The following is a 26,005-nucleotide window of genomic DNA, read 5'->3' as shown; positions in this document are numbered from 1 at the left end:
TCCCTTTCTTTCCTCTACAGTTCCTTAGACACTCCCAAAAATTCTGCCCAGAGAGAGTTGAGGAACCCAAACACTGTGGAATGAGGTGTTAAGGGACTTCAGTTGGAAAGCAGAGAACCCTTGCAAAAAAGGGAACTTCAAGCAGTGCTATTTTTCTAGAAAAAGAGATGCCAGAACTCACCATGAACGCCTCTCTTGTTCTCTCATAATGGCAATAGCACCCACCTGAGAGGTGCTGGAACTGAGCTCCTGCTAGTTCCAGCTGGAAAAAAGGCCCTCACTGAAGGATGCTGAAAGTTTTGTGTTATACTTCATATTATTGATAACACTTACTTTCATTCAAAACTAAACCAGCAGAAAATTGTCTGCCTCTCGCCCTTCAAGATGCCACTTTAATACCTGGCTGTGCCCAATATGAGTAACTTAGGGGTTATGAAAACATTTCTGTGTGGGGGTGGGAATTGCATGGTAGGAGTGATTTAAAAACAAATTGGATTTGTAGCAATATGTTGCAGCGTGGCATGGCTCAGGTAAGGTTTCCAGCTATTCTCGTCCTAGTTTTTTGCTCCATGACAGTCAGTTCCATCTCCACAGAATATGCTCTGTCATCAGTGGGCTGGCCGAGGATTTCCCCTCTCATTTAGGGGTTTCTCCCCTTTAAAAAAGATATTTATTCAAATCTTCTTTGTGGATTGTGCTCTTTTTGCTATGCAAGGTCTGACAACGAGGATGACTTTTCCATTGGTATATTGGAAGTGTCTGTGGGGATTCTTCCTATAGTTTCTGAAGTGCTGTTGTTAATTGATAATTCATTGTTTCCTCAGGCTGTTGAAATCCTCTTCAATGCTTTGAATCAGAATCTGGTCCAATTTGAGCTGAAGCCTGGAGTGGAAGTCATTGTGTATGTCACTCAACTAACGTTAGGTAAGCTGGCAAGGAACCCTACACAATGCAACTCTTTGCAGTTAGCCTTAGGTCTACTAGGAAGAAAGCCAAAGAAAGATTGCATTGTACCGTATTTTTCGCTCTATAACACGCACCCGACCATAACACGCACGTAGTTTTTAGAGGAGGAAAACAAGAAAAAAAATATTCTAAACGAAACAGTGGATATATGATTTTTGTGGTTCATGCTGTGGCCACAGACATGTGATCTGACAGTGAGTTTGGAGTAGCCCAATGCAAAAATCCTGAGGATCCATGTGGATCCATGCTTTGTAACCACATTTTTGCACCACTGCAGCCCCAGGCAACAGTGGGTGCGTGATTTTTTTTGGTGCAAGATGTAGCCATGGACATGCTATGTGATTTGATGGTGAATTTGGGGTGACCCAGTGCAAAAATCCTGAGGATCCATGTGGATCCGTGCTTTGTAACCACGTTTTAAGTGGGGAGGGAAGGAAAAGCACTCAAGGGACAAGGAGCACGCGTGGGGTGTGTGGAGAAGGATGCTGCTAATAATGCAGAAGAGAGGTTTAAGGGGAGAAGGCTCCTCTCCTCCCCCACTTTGCTCCTTTAAAGAAGCAGGCTCTCTGTCCCTCTCTCCTCCCCACTCAGCGGCTCTTCTCCCGCTTTGCTGTTTCAAAGAGAGCCACGGAGGAGGGAAGGAAGGGGAACCATGAATCCTCTGCTCACGACTGCAGCAGATCCTCACCACCACCCGTAGGCATTCGCTCCATAACACGCACAGACATTTCCCCTTACTTTCTAGGAGGAAAAAAGTGAGTGTTATGGTGCAAAAAATACGGTAATTGTTTGCCTTCTGACTATGGACCTTGACACCACACTTGAAGATCACTTCCAGACTTCTAGCTGGAGAAGTCTTCAATATGTCTTGGTTCAAGGCAAGCAAAAAACAAGCGGAGGGCAATTTCCTTTATAATCCGGTCAGATATCTTATCAGTTCTCTGTGAGTTTCATTCCAAGTTTGCAATATTGGTATATGTTTGCTGATGGTAAGGTGTACATTGTTGTATTGCCCCCTGGAGATGCTACTTTCGTTTCAAGAGCCACTTGAAAAATGTAACTGCTCACTGCCCCCCAAGAACAAGCAAAAACAAACCCCAAGTGTTTTTTTTTGCTCTGGTTGGTGAACGACAATTACATAAAAGATTTGCAAGAAACAATCAATATAATTGATCCAAATAACAAAGATGCTCATCAAAGAGAAAGCTGTTTGGTCTGATGGTGCGGTCACTCATTCGCACAACAATCAATCAGAGTTTCATTGGGAGTGCAACATTATCAGAGTAATCGTATGCCTGACTATTCAGTAGCAAGTCCTATTGAGTTCAATGGGGCTTGCTCTCAGGTGAGTGCATTTCAGATTATGACTGAAAAAATTGCTCTGGAGACTGATCTGCTGAATCTCTTTTTTTATAATTCTGACCTGAGCAAAAAAATCCAGAATCACATACCCAATTGGGTTAGCGTGAATTTTGGCACTGTGGTTAATTTAAATATGCCAGTCACATGTGATGTTCTGAACATTGTGGGAAATTAGCAGTGCGTGCTGGCCACTCCTGTTCTCACTCCACACATCACATTAAACCAAACCATGGTTTAGTGTGAATGAGCAAATGTGTAGGTTTCCAGAGCAAAGATTGCAACTGCTGCACTCCTTCCCTAGTTCTGCTGCTGCTGTGCTATTCAGGGCTAAACCATGGTTTGGCTTCACATTGTGTTTGAATCTGGGCTCATGGTTTGTATTGTTCCAGGCAAACTATGAATTGTAACCAAGGTTTGCTCCTGGTTCTCTGCTCTGTTAGACCAACCATGACTCTGGGTTCGCACATAAATTGGCTTAGTCTTGGGTGGCAATGGATCAGCTGGACTGAAGGAGGAGCATAGCAATTGTATGCTAGTGTGGTGTAATGGTTGGGTGTTTGATTGGGATTTGGGAGAACAGAGCTCATAACCGCAATCATCTTTGGGCCAGTCACCATATCTTAGCCTAACGTATCTCAATGGATTGTTGTGAGGATAATACAGAGAGTGGGAGGGCCATGCCCACTACCTTGAGTTCCTTAGATGAAAGGTGGGATATACAAGCATAAAATAGGACACAGGTGGTACTGTGGTCTAAACCACTGAGTCTCTTGAGCTTGCCAATCAGAAGGTCAGCAGTTCAAATCCCAGTGATGGGGTGAGTTCCCGTTGCTCTATCCCAGCTTCTGCCAACCTAGCAGTTCGAAAGCACACCAATTAAGTAGATAAATAGGCACCACTGTGGTGGGAAGGTAAACGACGTTTCTGTGCACTCTGGCTTCTGTCATGGTGTTCCATTGCTCCGAAAGCAGTTTAGTCATGCTGGCCACATGACCCCGAAAGCTGTCTGTGGACAAACGCCGGCTCCCTCAGCCTGAAAGCGAGAAGAGTGCCACAACCCCATAGTCGCCTTTGACTGGATTTAACCGCCTAGGGGTCCTTTACCTTTACAAGCATAAAAAAACCAAATAATTGCTCTGGGAACCTGCATGTTTGCTTATTCATGCTATGCCATACTTCGGCTTAGTGTTATGTGCAAATTAAGCTGTTGAGTCTATGTACCATGGTGACTCTGTGATAATTCAGTGGGTGAATTATGAATGAATTTATTACTAGTGTTTGCATCCACCTTCCCCAATCTAAATGCAAAGCCACAAGCTTCACAAGACTGAACCCTTCCTCCTCCCACTTGTTTTTATTGGTTCACTGTTAAACAAAACCCATGAAAAAGGCTGAGGCTAAAGCAGACTGAAGCAGTGAGGTGGAGCAGGGCTTCTCCCCTCTGCTTGTCTGCACACAGCCTGCAGCTTCCTTTTTATTATGGTGCTGTCTAGAAATTATAGCTTTGTGTTAAAAGGGGGGGGGGGTCATTTTTTTGCTTGTCCATGTGAGTTGTCTTTTCTCACGCAGCATGTGCCACATGCCTGTGCTAGTAAACAAGAAGAGGCAGTAAAGGAAAGAGAATGGCTTGCTTCCTCTTACTTCCCTCATTCCTGCAGTTAAAGACTTCTCCGCATAACGTGTTGCTCTTTCATTTCCCAGCACCTCTTGTCGACTCTGGTGCCGGGCACAGCAGTTCAGCCATGTTGATGCTGCTGTCGGTAGTCTTCGTGGGCTTGGCTGTTTTTTTAATCTACAAGTTTAAAAGGTATGTTGCTGCTCCTCTGTGATTTACAGAAAATCCGTCTGAAGATGAACTTTCAGAACCTGGATTTCAAAGACATTTTAAGGCTTATGGCTTGCGGGAAAAGGGGAGAGGGAGGACAGAAGATTCCTACAAGGTGTGGATGCGAGAAATCAAGATGTGTGTTGTGGGCACAATGGTCCACAGAGCCGTGTGTGCTCAGAATGGATGAGTTTCACTCAGCATCCTCAACCCTCTCAGACCGGGGAAATAGGATGAAGCACATTCTCGCCCAACTTCTGAGGCTTTTCTCACTGTAACTACTTCCACTCAGTTCTTATTCCTGTCACATGTGCTGTGCAGCAGGATAGGAAATACCTTGTCCAAATCAGAATGGTGATAATGAGAATGCACTCTAGCTCCAAGGTGGGCAAAACTCCCCTTTGGAGAACCAGTAAGAGAACAGGACACATCTCAGTATGTGGGAGGTGGGGTTAAGAAGCAAGGGACAAGGGGCCACCATTTCACCTGTATATGACACTGCAAGTGATTACTTTAAAGGGGCTCCACATATTGAGGGGGCCAGTGAGCCATGACAGTGTCCAGAGGAGGGCAACCAAAATGGTCAAAGGCCTGGAAACGATGCCTTATGAGGAACGGCTAAGGGAGCTGGGCATGTTTAGCCTGGAGAAGAGGAGGTTAAGGGGTGATATGATAGCCATGCTCAAATATATAAAAGGATGTCACATAGAGGAGGGAGAAAGGTTGTTTTCTGCTGCTCCAGAGAAGCGGACACGGAGCAATGGATCCAAACTACAAGAAAGAAGATTCCACCTAAACATTAGGAAGAACTTCCTGACAGTAAGAGCTGTTCGACAGTGGAATTTGCTGCCAAGGAGTGTGGTGGAGTCTCCTTCTCTGGAGGTCTTTAAGCAGAGGCTTGACAACCATATGTCAGGAGTGCTCTGATGGTGTTTCCTGCTTGGCAGGGGGTTGGACTCGATGGCCCTTGTGGTCTCTTCCAGCTCTATGATTCTATGATTCTTCTTTACTAGCACAAGCTAACTAGTTCCATCGGATGCCACGAGTTGAGAAGGGGCACCAGCAGGTAAACTTGTGTACCTAGACATGAGGGTATGCATAGTTTTCCCCATGTCCTAGATTCTTGCACAGGCTCCAGGACACAGGGAAACCTACAGGCAGAGACTTCTAAGCATGTCAGATTCACTTCAGTGCAAGTTCATCCTCAATGCACGGGCAGCAGAGGCAGAGCTAGTTGACCCAAACATCATGAGGGGTGGGGCCAATAGCATGGACCCCACAGTCTCTTCAGTGCATGGTAGTGGGCTTAAAACGCACGGTAAGTGATAAGGTCTTGTTTCCTAACCATTGCATTTTAAGCAACTCTTATCTGCTATGTCTCTATCCCTGTCTTTATGGTACTTATTTTTATTGTGCTGCTCATTATTTAATTTATTTAGCAATTTCAGAATGTTGTAAGCCACCTGAACACTGTCCCTACAGTAACAGATGGGACATAAACATTTGTCTTTCTTTTTTTGAAGTTATGCTTGGTGAATACGGAAAACTTTTGTTGGTTGATGGGTATAATCACTTACTGCTTTCTCCATTGCTGTTTAACCCTTCTAACTCTCCAGAGCTTCCATTCATGTCAAGCTGTCATCCAGGATTCGAAGCCTGATGTATTTCTAACCAGATTGCTGGTTCCAGTGCAGTGAGTGTGGGAATATGTATCCACCTACAGTCCCATCAGTGACATTAGTTATGTCTGCATCCATTCCACTGGCCGTCCTTCTGAAATGATACAAGGGTCAATACAGCTGACTGCTTTTTACATAGAGATCTATGTCACTGGGTCATTGTGGGACTGAGTTATCTAAAAATGTACAATTTTTCCTTGCTGGAAGAATTGCATACCAACTCTAGGGTTGTCATCTCAGGAAGCAGATTGTCTAAAGAGACTAGCATCATTTCAGTCCTTAATATGTCCCTTTCCAGATGTCTGATTGTGTACAGATTATATAATTATGTCTCATTGTGCTTCTATGGAATGCTGCAACTTCCCCAAGGAATTTGGAGAGACAGATCTACAACATTTACCGTATTTTTTGCTCCATAGGACACACTTTTTCCCCTCTTAAAAACTAAGGGGGAAAGTCTGTGCGTCCTATGCAGTGAATGCAGAGGGGAGGCACGCAGGAAAAGCCCCCAAGAGCCGCACACAAGCTTCGCACGGCTCTTGCGGGCTTTTCCCCAGGAGGAAGATGGGACTGCTGCTCCCCGACCTGTTCTGGGGTCGGGGGAAGCTCGGGCTTCCCCAGCCCCGCAATCTCCGGGAGTGGAGGCAAGGCTGCCTGAAACCCCCGGAGCGCAGCGGCAGTTCACGCTGCGCTCCAGGGGTTTCAGGCAGCTATCCGCAAGCCTTCGGAGCACAGCGGGAGTTCTCGCTGTGCTCCGAAGGCTTGCGGATAGCCACCTGAAGCCTGGTGAGCGAGAGGGGTCGGTGCACACCGAACCCTCTTGCTCTCCAAGCTTCGCTTCACTGGAGAGGCACTACGCAGTTTTCCCTCTTTGCGCAGTGCCCCTTCAGTGAAGCGGGAGGGGAAATGGAAGGGGCTCCGTTTCTCCTGACGCTTTGCTGAAAAGGCACTGAGCAGAGAGAGGGAGAATTCCCCCCCCCCCCGTTCTCCCCCTCCTATGGTCCGGTGTGTCCTATAGAGCAAAAAATACGGTATATGTATAAACACATCTAACCAAGTGTCATTTACTGACCCTAATCTACTACAGTGGTGCCTCGCAAGACAAAATTAATTCGTTCCGCAAGTCTCTTCGTCTTGCGGTTTTTTCGTCTTGCGATGCATGGTTTCCCATAGGAATGCATTGAAAATCAATTAATGCGTTCCTAGGGAAACCGCCTTCAGACCAGGTCCGGGGGGGGGACAAGGGCTTTTCTTCCCACCCCCAGCATTTTAAAGAATCCCGGGACAGCGGAGGACTTCTCCGCTGTCCGGGCGATCTTAAAATGCTGGCGGGCGGCATTTTAAAATCGCCCCGGGACAGCGGAGGACTTCTCCGCTGTCCGGGGCGATTTAAAAGCCCCTGGGAAGGCAGGCAGGGGGGGACAAAGACTTTTGCCCCCCGCCAGCCTTCAGAAGAGGTCCTGGACCTCTTCTGAAGGCGAGCGAGGGGCGAAAGTCTTTGCTCCCCCACGCCTGCCTTCAAAAGCCCTCCGGGACAGGCAGGCAGGGGGGAGCAAAGACCTTCGCCCCCCGCCTGCCTTCAGAAGGTGTTCCCTACCCCCCGCCCGGCTTCGGAGCACCGGGAGAAGTGATCTCCCTGCAGCCCCTTGCTTCAAAAGAGGTCCGGGGGCAGCGGGGAAGAAGCGCTGCGCTTCCCGCTGCCCCCGGACCTGGGGCTGCAGGGAGAAGATCGCTTCGTTTTGCGATCGCTTCGTTTTGCGAAGCAAGCCCATAGGGAAATTCGTCTTGCGAGGCAACTCGAAAACGAAAAAACCTTTCGTTTTGCGAGTTTTTCGTCTCGCGAGGCGTTCGTCTTGCGGGGTACCACTGTATTGTTTATATATGCTTGGCAACTTTTTATATATATGAAAGGCATTTTAAATATAATTAGGTTGCAATACTGCATCATTCTATTGGTGATCATTAATTCTAACTGTATTGTTTTCTAGTCAGTGGCCCACTGTTAGATTTTCTTTACCTACCATATTTTTCGCCCTATAGGATGCACTTTTTCCCCTCCAAAAATGAAGGGGAAATCTGGGTGCGTCCTATGGGGCGAATGCAGGCTTTTGCTGAAGCTTGGAGGGCAAGAGGGGTCGGTGCGCACCGACCCCTCTCGCTCTCCAGGCTTCAGGAACACACCCGCAGCCTAGGCAGCCCTACGGGAGGTCCGGCAGGGATATCTAGGCTGCAGATAGCAGCCTGCTGCCCAGCGCGAGGGGCGCCCTGAAGCACAGCGCCCCCCGCGCCAGGCAGACATCTGCAGCGTGGGGAGCCTTGCAGGAGTTCCCCGCAAGGCTCCTCACGCTGCGGATAGCAGCCTGCCGCCCTGCAGGGGGGGCCCTGATGCAGAGCGCCCCCCACGCCAGGCAGACATCCGCAGCGTGGGGAGCCTTGCAGGAGTTCCCCGCAAGGCTCCCCACGCTGCGGATAGCAGCCTGCTGCCCAGTGTGAGGGGCGCCCTGAAGCAGAGTGCCCCCCGCGCCAGGCAGACATCCGCAGCGTGGGGAGCCTTGCAGGAGTTCCCCGCAGGGCTCCCCACGCTGCGGATAGCAGCCTGCCGCCCTGCAGGGGGGGCCCTGATGCAGAGCGCCCCCCGCTTGGGGCAGACATCGGCCAGCCCCACAAGCTCGGGGGACAGCAGGGAGGCGCAGCGCCGCCATCCCGCTGTTCCTCGACCTGGTTCTGTTTCCCCGACCTGCTTTTGGGGGGGAAATAAAGGGAATTTTTTTTCCCTTTATTTCCCCCCCAAAAAACTAGGTGCATCCTATGGGACGGAGCGTCCTATGGGACGAAAAATACGGTAAATATCAGCTCTAAATAGAAGTAAACGTGCTTAGGGTTCCCAGTCCCAGCATTGTCCTGCATGAAAGAATTGTCACCTATACACTTCCAGTAAATCAGGTAGTCAAAGATGCTGCTACCCAGGAGCATCTGCTTCAGTGAAAAATGTACACATGCAGCAGCTCTGTCCAACTCCTTGTGGTTCTGCCACATTTGAAGAAATGAGGTTACTAATCAGAGATCACTGATAATTTTTATCTTGATTATTATATGTCATAAATAACAAGCACAGAAAATACAGATAATAAACTTGAGAGTCTTATATTCTGTATTGCCTTCTATCAATTCATTTTATACGCCACAAGGTGCTATTTATACGGCACCAAAATGAGCAAAGTGTCTTCAAAGTAGGTGATTCATATTCTATCTGATTTGCAAGGAGTGAACTAATGCTGAGATTAGTTGGTCAATCACTGATCTGCAGTTTGACTAATCCAGATATCCCAGATACATGTTCAACATGCAATTATCCAGATCCCCAAATAGACCTCATCAGATTTCGTATTCTTCAAAGATTTCAAAACAAGATAATTTTCACCATTTAGGGCATAGCAATAGTGGCAGCCCAAAGAATGGTTACCTGTAAAAATTGGTTTTACTATGCTGTGTGAAATTGTCGGTCTCACAAGTGCTAGTTTTATACTTGTTCAATTCAAGAAGCAGAAATGTCTCTGGAATAGTATGAAGTTCTGCTTTCTCAGACCTACTCGGTCACCTTTTTATGAACCTAGATGCACAGGAGATGAGCAAAACCCAAGTGACCAGGGGATAAATCTTCCCAGGACCAAATTAAGGCTGGGCAAAATCTGTTCATCAATGCAAATTCTGAATTTGCATGGTTGGAAACACAATTTAAAAGGACAATAACCATGTCAGCTTTCACATGATGTATGGCTTGTTTTAAAGAATCCCTAAGGAAATAATGAACTCTACTAACCTTCTTTACTAAGAGTGGAAGTTCTGATGTGGAGCGCGGCTTCTAGGTTGGAATGTTTTCAAGATTTCCACCTGCCCTAGATGTGGTAGCCCCTTGCACTGTCAATGGATAAACAGAAATTTCAGGACTGGGTATTGGAGTGGATATTCTGTAATTCTAAAAGACTAGAAGTGATGGAGCAGGAAAAAAGTCACAAGGTACCATTTATAAACTGCCATCAACCTTTGATCCCACAAGTGTTCCATAACATCAAAAATTGTACACATGTAACACTCTCCCCACAACAAATAAAAATGGGGGAGGGGATAGTGGTCATATCAGAAGAAAATGCATATAAGCATTTCATAATTTATTAATACTATATATGATCCCTTGCTTTGAAAAGAGAGCATTTTTATGGAGTACCTTCCAGTTTTCCTATATCCTCTGCATTTTTCCATTTGCTTCCACATCAAAGTTTCCTGTCTCTCTGAAGAACAGATGAGTGCTGCCAGTGCTGGCATGAGCCCCCTGGGAGTTTAACAATAAAGCTACATCAGTGCAGGAGATGAGTTTAAATTAGGGATGCCAGGTGCAAACCCAGATGGGCTCTGTTAACTTTATGGCCTTCATGTCAGGGAGGGACTGCTTCTCTGTAAGCGGCATATTCACATCTCCACCTGCTGCAGCTTTCTTCCCTCACCCTATCCTGCTCTTACAACTGCTCAAGAGTGGGCGCAGAACCCCACCTATCCCAGTATACAGAGAGATAGAAAGCGGACAGGCACCCGGAACAAGGTGGAAGGGGAGGGAGGTGGCATTAAAGAGAGGAATTCCTTCCTGCCAAAGCTGCCTTAAATAAAACAAAGACCTGCAGAGTTTGAGGGGTATTTTTATTTAACAAAATTTGTGTGCCGCCTGATTGCAGTAAATCTCTAAGTGGTTTGTTGTGCAATAGAAACCCCACCTCTTGGAATTGTTTGTGCTTGAGGTTACTGATAAAGGGGCCAGAGTTGCCTCTTTAAAAGGCAATATACAACCCGTGTTCTGCAGTTGCACGCCATGCATTCTGCAAACTGCCATTACTGAATAAAGCTAGTGTTAAGGAAAACGAGTATCACAATTGAAACTAGGTATTTACAAGACTGAGCAATACAGTTGCCTTATGAGCTGCTGGCTTTAAAAAACTCTTGGGTTTATGAAGTGGGATGCAGAAGTTTAAATAAATAGAAGGACTTCCCCAAATTGAGTGAATGGGCAGTGAAGTGTCAAGTGGACTACAATGTAAACAAGTGCAATGTGAAGAATGTCAAGGCAAAAAATTAAAAATTTCACATATACACTTATGAGGTACGAACTGGTAGTGACAAAACATTGGCGTGGTAGCAGAGAGCTTGGTGAAGACATCAACCCAGTGTGCAACAGCTGTGAAAAAAGGCAAATTCCATTCTAGGACTAATTGGGAACTGTCAGTATCATAATGTTGTTAAAGAAATCTGAATGGAGCAGAATCTTTAAAGATTCAAGACAGAAAAAAGAAATTACTTCTTCATGCAGCAAATAGTTAAACTATGGAACCCGCTCCCCTAGAAGACAGTGAGGGCCACCAACATGGATTGCTTTCAAACAGGATTAGACAAATTCCTGGTGGAAAAGGCTATCAGTGACAACTAGCCATGATAATAATGTTCTACCTCCACTATGAAAGGCATCAGCCTCTCAATACCAGTTGTTGGAAATCACAGGTGAGCAGAGTGCTCTTAGACCCGAGCCAGCCCACCCATGAGGCAAGGTGAGGCAACTGCCTCAGGCAGCAGGTTGCCGAGGGGCAACAGATCCGGCATCCATGGAACGCATTGCCTGCAGCTGCAGCTGCAGCTGCAGCACACTCCTTGAAAGCCAGCTCTGTCTTCTCAGCAGCAGCCCCACCACCACCACCTCCGCTATGCTGCCTCTACAGTAGCCTCTTGGCAAATAGGAGGCACTGCTGGTCTCCTCCTACCCTTAGGGAGTAAATGACAGGGGCTGCCCTCTGCCCTTCCTACCCACCCATGATGTCCTTTGATTCCCATTTCAACCATCAGGTAAGGCTGATTGGATTCTTCCCTTCGTTCCTATGTAGATATTCACTCACCCCCTTCTTCCCTGGTGGTGGCGGGGAGCAGCAGTTTGCAGTTTCTTCAAGTGCCAAAATGTCTTGTGCTCATGTCCAGCTTGCAGGCTTTTCACAGGCTTCTGGTTGCTCCCTGTGAGAACAGGACTAGATGGGCCACTATCCAGCAGACTTGTCTTATCTCTTAAAATAACATATACAGTTCAAACAATTAAGACAGGTTCACTTATTACTTTAATAAAAACCCAAACTAGATTCTATGCTATGTGTTGTTGTTTTTTAGTATACCTGTTTCTGGGCAGAAAAAACCAAGCAACAGCAACAGAAATCACCCTTAGTACCTAGACAGGAACATAGAGCAAAGGAGACAAGAGCTTTAACTTGCCTGAGATACTGTTCTTGGGTCTCACTGATTTCTTGATGGGATCCTACTGCATCTTCAATCAACTCACAGCTTGCTCCCCCTCTGCCTAAAAGAATGCAGCTGCTCCTAATAACAAATGGAATATAAAATATTTAGCGCTGTCCCATTTTTCCGTCGGATCCAGAAGTCTATTAGCAATGTGTACTTTTGTGATTAGGTAGAATTTCTGCTAGAATGCAGAGCTTCAGTTTAGCAAAGGTAGGGAAAACATGTGTTTGCATGAATTTTTAATTTTGCAGATTGCTACAATTGGCACTCTGCTGGCACACACACCAGCAGTTTATTAGGAGCCTGCGTGAAGCAAGGCGCTCGAGTGACTCGTTAGGCATTCACGTTGCAAACTGTCCTCCAGCCTTGGAAGCCTGGCTGTGTTGCACTACATGTGCACGTGGAGGAAATCCATTAGGAAATAAAAGATACTTTGCCGTGAAGGAAGTGATGGTATAAGGAGGCTAATCTTGGTTTGTTTTTCTCCTTTACTAAAAGCTAGATGGAGATTTTGGTTTCCAGCAAAGAAATAAATAAATATGCATTTCTAGATTCTATTTTGTTCTTTATGGTCAACAAATGGGATCCTCATAACAGAGGGTCCTGGTTGCGCGCAGGACCCAAGAGCTCACCTGATAGGATTAAAATGGGGGGGAGGAGCAATAAGTCCTGGCCATTCCCCTGGGATCACACCAGGCGATTTTAGCCAATAGCCAGTGGGTGGCGTGATCCCAGGGGCTTTAAAAACAGCAGTGTGATGCAAGGAGGGGCACTTGCTTCAAACACAGTACGTATAGTAATGCTTCTCTTTCTACAAAGTCCCATTCTAAAGGAAGCCTGTGGTTATCCTTGGCTCATCTGCATGGAAGGTGGAAAAGGAATTTTGCTGCTCTGCACTAAGGATGTGATCCACAGAAGCCTTTTCTATTTCTCAATTAGGTACATTTTAGTTCCATTGAGCAGATATCAATGCTTCAGGCATTAACTACATGGACAGTAATAAACACCACATTAGAGATAGTCAAGGAAACTTTTGTTTGGTAAATAAATAAATAGATAGATAGATAGATAGATAGATAGATAGTACTCCACCCATCTGACTGTGTTGCCCCAGCCACTCTGGGTGGCTTCCAGCATATAGAAAAACACAATAAAACATTAAACCTTAAAAAGCTTTCCTATACAGGGCTGCCTTCAGATATTTCCTAAATATTATAAAATTGCTCATCTCCTTAACATTTGATGCGAGGTCATTCCACAGGGCGGACGCCACTACTGAGAAGGCCCTCTGCCTGGTTCCCTGTTGCTTCACTTCTCGCTGCTGGATCTCAGTGTCCGACCTGAATGATGTGGGTGGAGACGCTTCTTTGGGTATACAGGGCTGAGGCCATTTAGGGCTTTAAAGGTCAGCACCAGCAGGACTTTTCAAGGCAAGCAAACACAAACAAACCTTGAGGGGTTGTTCTTTGTACAGCCCCAAACTTAGCTACACATTGCAATTTGGAAACCGCTAGTATTTTAGTAAAATAATGTAATTTGTTTAAAAGAATAAAAGGAAAATTCCCTGGATGCTTATATTCAGGTTTGCAGCAAGTACTCTCTGTTGAGAGAGCCTCTACAGAGATTTAAAAATCACAAAACAGGAAGCAAAGCATAGTGGCTGTTAGATCTTTAAAATATCCCCTTCCAAGTTTCTTCCAAAGTTCCCCACTTCCCCTTAGCATAGAAGGCGGCTTCATGTTTGGTAAGCTAAAAATGGTTTACTTACATACTCTTCAAAGGTCAGGTGTACTTTTCCATACAGCAGCCAGAAAACACAGGCAGTTTTAACAGGTTACAAAAAATGCTAAATGTTTGTCAATTATTTGTATAGAAACACAAAAATGGCTTGCTAAAGCTACACGGTCTAAGCTTGGAAAATCCAACCCAGACATCATTACTGGTCAGTTCCTTCCTCCCAAAGTGAGGAGCTCTGACCTAGTGAAGCCTGGCAGGAGAGCTTACTCTATGGTCTTAATACTTTCATGCATTAATTAGAGTTAAGCATATTGGTTATATAAGGCTGATTTATCCGACAGAAATTTTGCCATTGGTGCTAGATCAATATACAGCTGGCATTAAACATTTTAAAAGCATTAAAACATAATGTTCCCCATCTCTGTACGTCTTTGTCTTTCTACTAAATGGCTTTGGCTACGTGAGCTGGAGAGGGACTGGCCCCATTTGGATGCAAAGGTGTTGGTTTTATAAACTGTGATTTATGAAGCTGGGAACAAGCATCAGGCCTGTATGCTCCACCCTCATCTGCCCCTCTTCTTCTCCTTTTGTGTGCCAGCATCATGTGGAGATTCTGGTTTGTTATAAACCAGAATTTCCCACTATAGCCAAAATGGGAACTCTGGTTTAATGTTGGTCAGCTAACCAGGATATTAAATAATTGTTCATAAAGTTGGCAATAGAGAATCTTAACCAGGCCACTGTCTGAAAGCTTAGATTGAGGCTCAGGGGAAGGCAGTGTACTGCAAAACCTACATTCTCACTGGGTAAAAGTTCAGCCTAAATACTTATTCTCCTCAGATACACAACCAAAGGAAGTTGGCATATATTTAGGCGTAGAGGCAAAGGGTCAACATGAATGTGGACCCATGGAGGTGAGAAGCTCAGGCATTGGAAACAATGCATGGTCTTAGGGGTGGAGGGACACCTACAATATCTCAGAACTGGGCTTAAGACACATGTGTATTGGGGAGAAAGGAGGAATGGCTAATGTTCATGCTTTATCTCAGCAAAAGTTTGCTTTGATGTATCCAGCACTGAAGACTGAGGAAATTGTTCTTGAATTCTCCTTTGATGCTACTTTCTGCTGCTCCGAGGTACACAGCAAATGTTACAAAGAGGTTTTATTCCATTCAGATAGCTCACCATGCCTGGCATGGGGTCCTTTCATAGGTACAGTGGGGGGGGGGAGTGTTCTGCCATGAGGGATCCACATACACTACTTTTAATGAGCCCAGAACATCTCTGGGTATCTTTCCCATATATTGTTTTGAAAATGTATCCATTCAAGTCTCCCCTGGAAGATGCTTTGATGAAAGCCTGAACCAAACTAGGATCTCAGAGTCTCACTCTGAAATGGTGTGTGTATATATATGCTTTTATCTGGCCCATCATTTTTTTTTAATACTGCAGAGAAGGAAGCTTCCCCTGGAACTCTGACTAAGTTTAAAAGGGCCGACAGCCAGAACAGATGCTGAAAATAGAAAATAACCCAGGCAAGCTTTCCAAAGCAATGATGACACATTATATCAGCTATTACTGACCTAATTTAGATGTACAAAATCAGGCAAGCATGCACCAAAGCTAAATGAGCTTAGTTATTCGTTTGCAAGAGAACCGGGAGGATGTTGAAGGGCAGAAAGGATAAATTGTTATCAAAGGTATCGGACAAAGCCAGCCCAGAGAAAATAAGGTTAAGAAAGAATATGTTGTCCATCTCAAACACTCCCAGTTGTTTAAAAGGAAGCCAAAAGGAAAGGATCACTTGTGCACCCTGTCCACTGATTAAAAAGAACGACAGCATTACACAAATATTTACTGTCTACAGTGAAAAATATGTCTCACAGTGACTCAGACAGCAGGAACAGACAGTCATCTCTGGACATTTGCCCCATAGGGAGACATTCGGCATCACATATCTTCAAATGTTGATATTTTCTTCTCTGTGATGCTCCTAGATGCAGCAAAGTCAATTAATGGAAATACTCACTTCACTAAACATTCACATTGTTCTGATGTGCTTCAGTGCACTTTTGCTTCCCTGTCTGCTGCTACTTCTCAGTGCCCCTCCTTCCGTCTTGTGTGTCATTAGCCATCACTACTGTTTAATCTTATTGGCTGAGATAACTCATAAGATTTGTTTCTTGGCAGCTGTGATGTCAGCTGTCAGCTGTGTCAGGGTCATCAGCAAAATCACAATTAATCCAGCTGCTGAATTAATGCAAGGAAATGGAGCCTGTTAGCCTGGCTGTGGGTCTCTTCTCACAAAGGGTCTCAAGAGAGACAGAAACTCATCCATGACAGATCTTGGAGAAGCCACATTTCTTTCTTTCTTTCTTACAGCTGGCTGCTACCATAGGATAAACCCAGTTTTTTTCAGCTGCTTGGGGAATTTCTGATCCCAATAGCTCAGGACCCCTCCCTTCAGCCCCGGTCTGGGGGGAAAATAAACAAAGAGAGAAGTTTTATATTTATTTCTCCATAAACCTTGTGAAATACTCTTAATACAGAATGGGTAGCTTTAGACCCATGTAGTTGAGCACGTAGGAATTGCCAGTGGGAATTTCCAGAGAATTGCCTTTTAAAACCAATGAAGCCAAGTGTAAAGGTACAAATAATTTGGGAAAGAAGACAAGGAGGAACTTAGCTAGTTACATGTTACCTGCTTGAATAGTATCTTAGGTTTCAGAGCATGTACAGAACTCCTGGCAGAAAAGATATTCTGAGAGGGCACTTCTTTTGTCACCTGGCCAGATGGGTCCAAGAAACAAAAACTGGGGAAACCTCACTTTTTTTGTGGGAAGTTGAGACCAGTAAAAGCCACACCTCACTGTGGACAGTTTGCTCTTTTATTGAGGTATGAGATATACTCTGATGTCAGGCATCTATCTGATCCAGTCAGAAATTATTTGAGGTGGGAGGGCTAGGCTGTGGTCAGCAGCCTGCAGAGAGTCAGGAGCTGGAAATAGAGCAGGGTCAAAGAGAAATCAGGATGTGGGAATGGAGGACAAGCCACGGGACTGTTGGTCAACAGCTGGACTTTAAAATGGCATGAGAGGGTGTTTTACTGGATGCATTTCATGACATGGGAAAAGAAATCTCTTCTTTTTTTAGAAAATGGCCTTTCAGATTATGATGCAGAAATACTGGAAATCTAACTGTAATATAAGCATTTGTTTGAACTTTTGCTATTTTTACTTGATGTTATTTTTATTAAATGTTATTTTTGTGATTGTAGGTTTTTAAAATTGTTTTTAATGTTGTGTTTTAAATTGTTGTAAGCTGCTTTAGGACCTCAGGGTGACGGGCGGGTAATGGTAAAATAAGAATAAAAATAAGAATAATATACCCCACTTTTTTGTTATTTTACTTGTGATAGAACAACATTTTCAGCTTTCAGCCTGCCAGATCTGGCTGCCTGGTGCACATTGTATGTATTGAATCTGTGAACCGCCCTGAGAGACCTCTGGGTATAGGGCGGTATAAGCTGGTATATAAAATCGATTACAGTGATATCTTGGTTCTTGAATTTAATCTGTTCCGGGAGTCCGTTTGATGAATTTAAACAGTCCCGAAACAGTTCAAAAACCAAGGCATGGCTTCCGATTGGCTGCAGGAGCTTCCTGCACTCAACTGGAAGCTGTGGAAGCTGCGTTGGACTTTTGACTTCCGAAAAACGTTTGCAAACCGAAAGACTCACTCCCGATTTGTTCAGGAGCTAGGCCGTTCGACTACCAAGGTACCACTGTATTATTATTATTATTATTATTATTATTATTATTATTATTATTATTATATAGATTCCTGTTCAATGTGGGCCAGGCATCCACACTAAGATTTTTATAAGTGTAAATTATATCCCTGTCATGCTTTGTTCCTCTGGTTTTTGTGGTATAATATATAATATTCACTGTTGAGGAGGCAACTGTTACTATAAATCGGGAAGACCATCTCAGTGAAAATCTATTTTATTCCCCTTTTTAACGTAGGAAAATCCCATGGATTAACATCTATGCTCAAGTCCAGCATGACAAAGAACAGGAAATGATTGGTTCTGTCAGCCAAAGTGAAAATGCCCCCAAGATCACTCTGAGTGAATTCACAGACCCTGAAGAACTCATGGACAAAGAGCTGGACACACGCGTTATAGGTAAATGGCCTGCCTGTTCATTCAATGACATCTCAACAATTCATGCTCATTAAGAGTCCTCTCTGGCCCTTGTCCTCTGCCATGAGTAAATACATATTGCTGACATTGAGTGGTATTCAACTAAGTTTTGCTCAGAGTTGATTCACGGAAATCAATGAGCTGTAGAACTTAGTTGTATGCACCCATTAGCTGTCTCTGCATGAGAAGTAGTCGTGAGAAGTATGTTAGATCGTGGCTGAATATTAGAATGTTAAGATTTTAGTGGCTCAGCTCTTTGCAGATGCATAGACGTTGGCAGGCTAATTTCTGTAACTGATGCATAGGGCAAATGAGGAAGGATGAGATGGTACATAAAGTCAAGATACCCTAGGGTAGCAGAGTTTGGAGCAGCAAATGGGAACAGACAGGCCCCTTTAGGGGAAAGGGCACAGGGGGGAAAGAAAATGAACAAAAGAAGAGGAAATGCTTCCATTTTCTCTTTTCTACTGCAGTCGGGTGATAGTACAATTCTTGTGTTACATGAGGTGCCTAAAAAAATTAAGCAGTAGTCTAATCAAAAGAGGCACTATTAAGTCATCCTGCATGCTCCTTGAGGTCCACTCCAAGGTCACCAAGCACAGAGTGTTAGTGCTTTGTGGAACTTTCTACTGAAATCAGACAGTCAGTGGTGTTAAATTTTAGATGCCTCATTAAGATTTTTTCCTTCCAACATTTTTTTCTGGTGCAACTCCATTGTGTGTACCATTGGTCACTATGAATTAACTTATAGACTTAATTGTTTACTGTGTACACCTGCTTTGACATTTTTGGGTGGGATTTTGCTGGAAGCAAGAGAAGGCCCCTCGATTATACGCCATGGCAAAGAAGGAAAATCTATGCCACAACCAATATCCAAATTTGGTGACCTCTATTAATTCTTCCATTCTCCTTTTTCTTAGGGAGCATCTCAACAATCTCCAACAGTGAAAGCACAAAGGAAATACCCAACTGCACTAGTGTTTAATACCAGGAATACCACTTTGACTACAAAATTTCTGAGTTTTTATTTTTAATTAATATTATTATTATTATTATTATTACAAAGAAAATTCTATGTCATAATGATGACTATTAATATTATTATTAGGGAGGGAGGGGCGCAGAATGTGGTTTTCTTTTTTCTTTTTTGGTGTTATTTTGTTTTCTGGGGCCACATTCATAAATTCAGTTTTTGGAAAACTGTATAATAGAAGAAAAAATACAAGACTTAATGGAAACCAGAAATAATATAACCCTGAACTTAAATTTTTGGGCACATTCTCTATTTCCCCTTTCAGAAAATAATTGGGCTACTCTGCCAGTGGCAGTCTCAGAAGGTTATTTAATTGTTCATACCAGACTTGCTCCTGTAGAATGAATGCAGGGTTCTATTCTCGCTTGACACCCTGTTGGATTCAATCAACTGAGTATATATATACATATATATATAATATCCTGTATATCTTTTAAAATGGGGAATAACAAAGCCTTCTGAAGTTGACTCCTTAGATTCTCATGAGGGTGGGCAGGCTGCACAAAATGACGGCTGGCACATCTGACCAAGTTTATGAATGAGGCCCTTGCTGGTGCATGTTGATACTGTTGGTATTGAGGAAACCGATGGCATACTGTAGATAATTACCATGTAAATACCTTTTTATTTCTTGATAAATAATTTAATGTTTAGTAAAAGATAAATTTAAAATGAATAAACCACACTCACCCACACACCTTCACACCCACATGAGAAGTTCACTGGGGATCTGCAGCGAGCAGCTGTGTCACATGGGAGATCTGGACGCGTATCAGTTGTCTGTCATGTTTAACTCTTTCCTCTTTGTGTTCAGTTGACACTGGTAGGGACCTGCAACAAGAAGGCAATATATATGGGTTGTGAACACTTCAAAATGCAATACAGTCAAGATATTGGTTCTTCCTCAGAAGCAGGAGTGTAGGGCTTGGAATGAGTCAAGCTTAGAAACACTATGCTGAGTCCCTTATATTCCCAGTCTATTTAACAGGTTGTGCAAGAAAATATGCTTCAGTTTGAGCAGATCAAATAATTGTGGCATCAATGTTGGGTTGCATTCAGTGTTGGATAGTATCCAAGATTTATGCTTGTGCTCCACCCACTTTTCCTCCCCCTGCACAACTGCTAAATCTGTTTTGGATTTCCCCTCAACCCTCCAGAGCACATTTGGGGAGGGCACAGGGCATGTGTGGGAGAGGAGAGGGGATAAACTTCTGCTGCACAAGCAGAAATCCTTGCACTAATGAAATCAGTACAAAGGATTTTTAACCTTTGGTGTTGCTCCTGTTACAGTCCTGTTTGATTTTTAATCCTCTAGCCTCCCCAAAATTTCTCCTGACTAGTCTTAGTTACTAGTGGCATGCATTTAACACACAGCCATTTTACTGGACTTCCAGTTTCTGATTCGGCAAATGGTGGTGGTGGGGGTGGTGGCTCTCTGTGTTGGTTGTGTCTAGTATTTTCAGTTCTTAGCAGCTATCCAGTGAAATGCATATGAGATCAGAAACACCAGCTTTTGAAAACTACCATGGCGTATTATTATCCTCACAATTGCAAAACATCTGAATAGCCTTGAGAAGTAATGGGACAATGTCATTAGGATTTACAGGTGGCGGACTTTTTCATTGCAGGAAAGTAAATGGCAGTTGTATTCCTGGTGAAGCAGTTTTTGATGATATTAATGGTGCTATTAATGATATTAATTATGCCTGATTACTTAACTAGTCTGAATTCAAGACTGTGCAGTAAAAAAAAGTCCATACAATGGATGAACCATTCAGAAGAGGGCCAAATTGGTCATGGTGTTGGCAAATGTAAATCAGCCATGAGGATTTTCATCATCTCTGTAAAGGAACCATTTCTCCCAACTTCCCTTCAGTCTCCTTCCAAAGCAGCTGTATTTTAAAGCCATGTGCCCCTCTGGGGCTCCACAACTATAGAGCACTACACTGAAAGAAAAATAGCTCAGCAGTGTGGTTTTAGGTAGAAAACACAACTGAAGGAAGTATTCAATAGAATAAAGGTGTCATCACTGTGGCTTCCTCAACCTCTTACCCCATAACACTCAAACCGTCACCCATGAAAGGGGAAAAAAATCTCTAAAAGTAAAACCTTATCCTAAGACAATGAAGTTCTTGATAGAATCAGATGCTGAAAATATAAGCAATTAATGTGGTCATTGCTCCTATGACCTTAGTAGCAATATAGCAGCCAGGTGATCAACAGTTGAAGCTTATATTGGCTTGAAGATACACATGATTAATTTCTGCCTGATTTTAAAAACTCTGGAAAACTTGCTAAGAAAAAAGGGGTGACAACATTATTTAATGGTAAGGGTTTTATAAGATTTAGGAAATAAAGATTCAGCATGAAACACACATGGGTGTAATCCTATACATACTTATTTGGGAGGAAGTTCTGCTGAACTCAGTAGGGCTTATTTTAATAGAGATGCTTACAGTTATTGTTTTGCTTTCTTTCTCCATTAGATGAGCTTGAAAAAGTCCTAGGCGGGTAGTGGATTTCTGCAAATATATCTACTCTCATTGTCATTTCAGGCCCAGAATGTTTCCATTCATTCCAGGGACTCTGAAGCCTAAACATATCCTCTTAATTGGACAGCAGATTTATTTCCATGGGGTGCTGAGTCTTAAAACCAGTCATATCCTGGAGTCATATTCTTAAGCTCATCAATTTAATTAAATGGGACAGCCCTTATTCATTTTAAATGAGCTCCCTATCATTTAATTTGTTCAACATTCCAGAACAGGATCTCACACACCACCTTTCCAGGGAGTGTTGAAAAAGTCTGTGATACCTATAGGCAGCTAGTTTATGGTTTATCCAAAACAATAGCCATAATAGGGATTGGAAAGAGGGCCACTATGATGGTGTTTTGAAATGCATGCTCTGCAAGATCTTGCATTATGTGACACCACTGGTGGCAGTGATGGCAGTGGCAATGGGGCAGGTGGCCCCCCCCCCCAAGTTTCTGCCACCTGAAACAGCGGCTTCACCTGCCTCATGGCTGTGTCAGCTCTGCCCTGTTCTCTATTGTTGATTGGCTTTGAGGTTTTTGCAACAGAATAACCCATCCTCTTCCTTCCCAATTATATAGTTGCTGAATCCCTTCCCCACTTCCTGCTTCAGTCACTGAAGTGTGCTAAGTTCTGTGTCCAAACAATTCTCTGTTGCAGCTTACACCAAAACTGATTTACCTATTCTGGAAGTATAAAGATAGTGCAATGCTATACATTTTAACTCAGCCCATTGATTTCAGTGAAGCTTACTCCCAGGTAAATAGGTATAGAGATTGCAGCCAAAGAAAAAGGAGAAAGATTACTGTAGGGCAGAGAGAGATAAATCAGCCTATGATTGTGGATGTCAAATGGTTAGCCGTCTGAGGAGACAGAAGGCTATGTTCTCTTGCTGGCACTTACTAAGTCATGATACTTTAATCCCCCTTGTTTGGACTAGGTGTTGCATGACATCTTGCCTTCCAGGCCTAAAGACCCCCCCCCCCCATCTGTGCGGCCTGAGTTTGACTCAAGTGCTGAGTCCACTATGTGTTGTGCCAGCCTTGGATACAAAGCAACTCTGCCTAATCCTGCTCCAGTCAGGATGCCAGGGGCAATATTAACCCAACTTATCAACATCTCATGGAGTCTTTCACCGAACACAACTTGGCCAGAATGACAGAATGGAAATCCAAATTCTCTGTTTTTGGAAGCTGGCAAACTGGCACTGTTCCCTACCCTCCTTTCATTTCGAGATTTAAATGAGACAGACAATTGCAATACTTATTTTAAATGAAGTAAGACAAATGCATGAGTCATATATATATACATAAGTACATATATATACTGTTATTGGTTTTATTGTTCCATTTGAATATTTCTACTGTAAAAAAAAAGGCAGTGGTTTTGAAATTGTTGAAAATAAATGTATTTTTGTACATCAGAGCTGCCAGTTTGCATTCTTTTGGTGGCTTCTGGTTGGTGGGGATGCTTCATCTTGCAGAAGAGCCTTCCCTGCCTCTGCATATAGGTTTCAGTGCTACTTAACATATGCTTCACCCCGCAGTGGTAGGACAGTGGAGCAGAAGTCCATGGGCCCTACTCAGTAGAATGAACGGGAGGGAATCCAAATGCAGCACAACTGGCTTGCCACATTTTGAAATAAGTTAAGGAATACATATCACCATCACAAAACAGGGTGATGCAACATGTGGCCCTCAAAGCCTTTTTTTTTTTGCAGACCTCAGCAACATTTGATGCCCTCCACCCTGCTGCCTTCCCAAAGCCTGGAAAGTGAGGTGCTGGGCTTTGGGAAGGAGGCATGAGGGCTCTGATAGGGTCCTAAATAAACAAGCAGACTTGTTCTAAACTTGGCTTTAATAATAATAATAATAATAATAATAATAATAATAATAATAATAATTTATATCCCGCCCTCCTCCGCCAAAGCCGGGCTCAGAGCAGCTAACAACAGTAAAAATAACAGTTTACATAAAATCACAATCAATTAATTGAAATACATTCTAAAATCAATTCATTCTAAAATCAATTCAGAGTCAAATTAATGGCAACCATTGGGCTAGAGTTCTATGAGGATTACAGAAGGAGGTGGTCAGACTGTGCCTTGGCCAAAGGCTGGTGGAACAGGTCCATCTTGCAGGCCCTGCGGAAAGATCTCAAGTCCTGCAGGGCCCTAGTCTCTTGTGATGTGACAGAGTGTTCCACCAGATCGGGGACACGACCGAAAAAGCCATGGCTCTGGTTGAGGCCAGGCTAACCTCCCTGTGGCCCGGGATCTCCAAGAACTTTTTATTTGAAGACTGTAAGGTCCTCTGTGGGACATGCCAGGGAAGGCCGTCCCATAGGACCCATAGAGTCCTACGCCGTGTAGGGCTTTAAAGGTTAAAACCAGGTTTAAGCCTTACATCTGGATCAGGCCACTGTTCTATCTGTAATCAGGCTACATGGTGATGGCACTGTAGCTAGGATGAAGAAAGGCCAATATGAAACCAAAACTAATATTACACACACTGCCTGGAGTGTGTGTAATATTAGTTGTTGGGAGACCCCTAGTCCCTTGTTTAAAATCTTTAGTAGATCTGGGGCTGTAGATCTGGTTGAAACTACTGCAAAAAAGGGGGGAAAGAGGTGGCTTCCTCTGATTTCCACATTTCCCTATCACATCAAGTGCTACCTCCCGCACTGTTCCAGGTGGTCCCTCAGGTGTCTGGGTGGTTTTTGAGGGGGAGGGGGCAATGCAAGGGGAAGGACAATTGGCAAAATGCCCTTTCCCATCTTCAGATTCCCAGAGCAACTCATTCATAGGTGGGGTTCACTCCACTCATGGATTTCTGGATCAAGCTCAATGAGTATTTCCATGTTTCTTAATATTTTGGACTCCAACAATGCAATTACTGTGAATGTCTTTCCGCAACAAAATACTTTGGCCCAAACTAAGGGTGATCATATTTAATATATAATATTTAATACAGTTAATATGTAATATTTAAAATGTAGTAGAAGGGGTTTGCTACCTTGAAAGCAGGTGTGAATGTATGCAGCAAATTTGTGTGCAAACCCCTTATCCCCAACTTAAACCATGACACCTGCACTGTTCATCTTGCAGTTCTTAACAGAACCTGCCTGCCACACACTCTTTAAACTCAGTCTAAGGGATATCAGGGTTATGTTTCAAACATTGTAAGTTATAAAACAATCAAGAGAAACACTGTAAAACAATTACTATCCGCTGGTTCTGAAACTCAGACATGAAACAGGAATTATATACATGCTATCACTTCTCTCATTCTGTTTTTCTTGGCATTCTCCCCAATGCAGTAGTACAGTTATTAAGCACTATCAAAGCACCATTGCACCGCTGACATATTATTGTAATGCATCAACTGAATGCTACTCTTTCCTCATGTATCTTGGTAACTGCTTTTTCAGAAATAGGGGGAGGACATTTTAGGCGGAAGGCAAAGAGGTGGCAACAATAAAAACCCATAACCCTATATGTGGCATTGTAGCAGTAGAGATCCTAACACTCAGTTTGTACCAGAGCAGAGACCCAACCTTAGTTCAAGAAACAGTGCTCTTCAACTTCACTTGCACATCACCCAACAGTCTTCTAATTCATGTGCACATACAATGATGTGTTTGTGTGCATGTGCACACACATGCACGGACACACTTCAGCTGCATAATACTATAGGAAGTGGTGAGAATGATGTAGGGAGTGTCTACATTATTCACCATATAGGATACAGCAGTGCCTAGTGTAATGCAAACAATTGCAACAGCCTCTAAGTTCATAGGCTTTGCCAATCCTTCAGGCAGTAATCATTGACACAGGTTAGAAAAGGAGATACGCCAAATATTTTGGAGTTTCAAATTTTGGCTGAAATGATCATGTATAGTGAAGTGATCCCCACCTCCAAAAAAAAAAAAGGAAAAAAAAAAAAGACTAACAACCAAGAGAGGTGGAAACCTTCCTTTTAGCTGTGAACACTGTGGGGCTGTGATGGAAGCAGGAGTACCTTACTCAGCTTCATGAAAGCAGGCAGTTGCAAACTGGCTATGTGCTGTCACTGGCATCTCCAGTATGACCCTATGCCATGTTATCAAGGAGCTCAACCATACTGCTATTTTAGATATGCCCCAACATCTTGTCTCTAGGACTGCTTTGACTGATTTTCTCCACTGAACTCCAGGACTTGGATTCTATGTGGGCATCTGAGATACAAGGGAGAATGAGATGCAAGGGAACAGAAGGTGGGAGGCCATTTTTGCCGATACCGCCTGCAGTCCACTGTGTCAATGTTTTTCATGCTGCCTTTGAAGGTCCTCCATGCTTCT

At 43.7% G+C, this 26,005-nt stretch overlaps 1 protein-coding gene across 1 annotated transcript in view; it reads left to right on the top strand.

Moving 5' to 3' along the window:
• The window catches only part of SORCS3 (sortilin related VPS10 domain containing receptor 3), a 428,038-nt gene extending 404,946 nt beyond the window's left edge, over positions 1–23,092 (top strand). The window contains exons 24-27 of the mRNA XM_083504742.1: positions 825–924; positions 4,030–4,135; positions 17,922–18,082; positions 19,021–23,092. Coding sequence (XP_083360868.1) covers positions 825–924; positions 4,030–4,135; positions 17,922–18,082; positions 19,021–19,085 — 432 coding nt within the window. The 3' untranslated portion in view covers positions 19,086–23,092. The remainder of the gene's footprint in view (positions 1–824; positions 925–4,029; positions 4,136–17,921; positions 18,083–19,020) is intronic.
• The last annotated feature ends 2,913 nt before the right edge of the window (positions 23,093–26,005 follow it).

The sequence above is a fragment of the Podarcis liolepis genome (genome assembly GCF_965112155.1).
Source record: "Podarcis liolepis genome assembly, chromosome: 5".
Classification (NCBI taxonomy): Eukaryota; Metazoa; Chordata; class Lepidosauria; order Squamata; family Lacertidae; genus Podarcis; species Podarcis liolepis.
The sequence above is the reverse complement of the archived record's forward strand: the minus strand, read 5'-3'. Positions and strand labels throughout refer to the sequence as shown.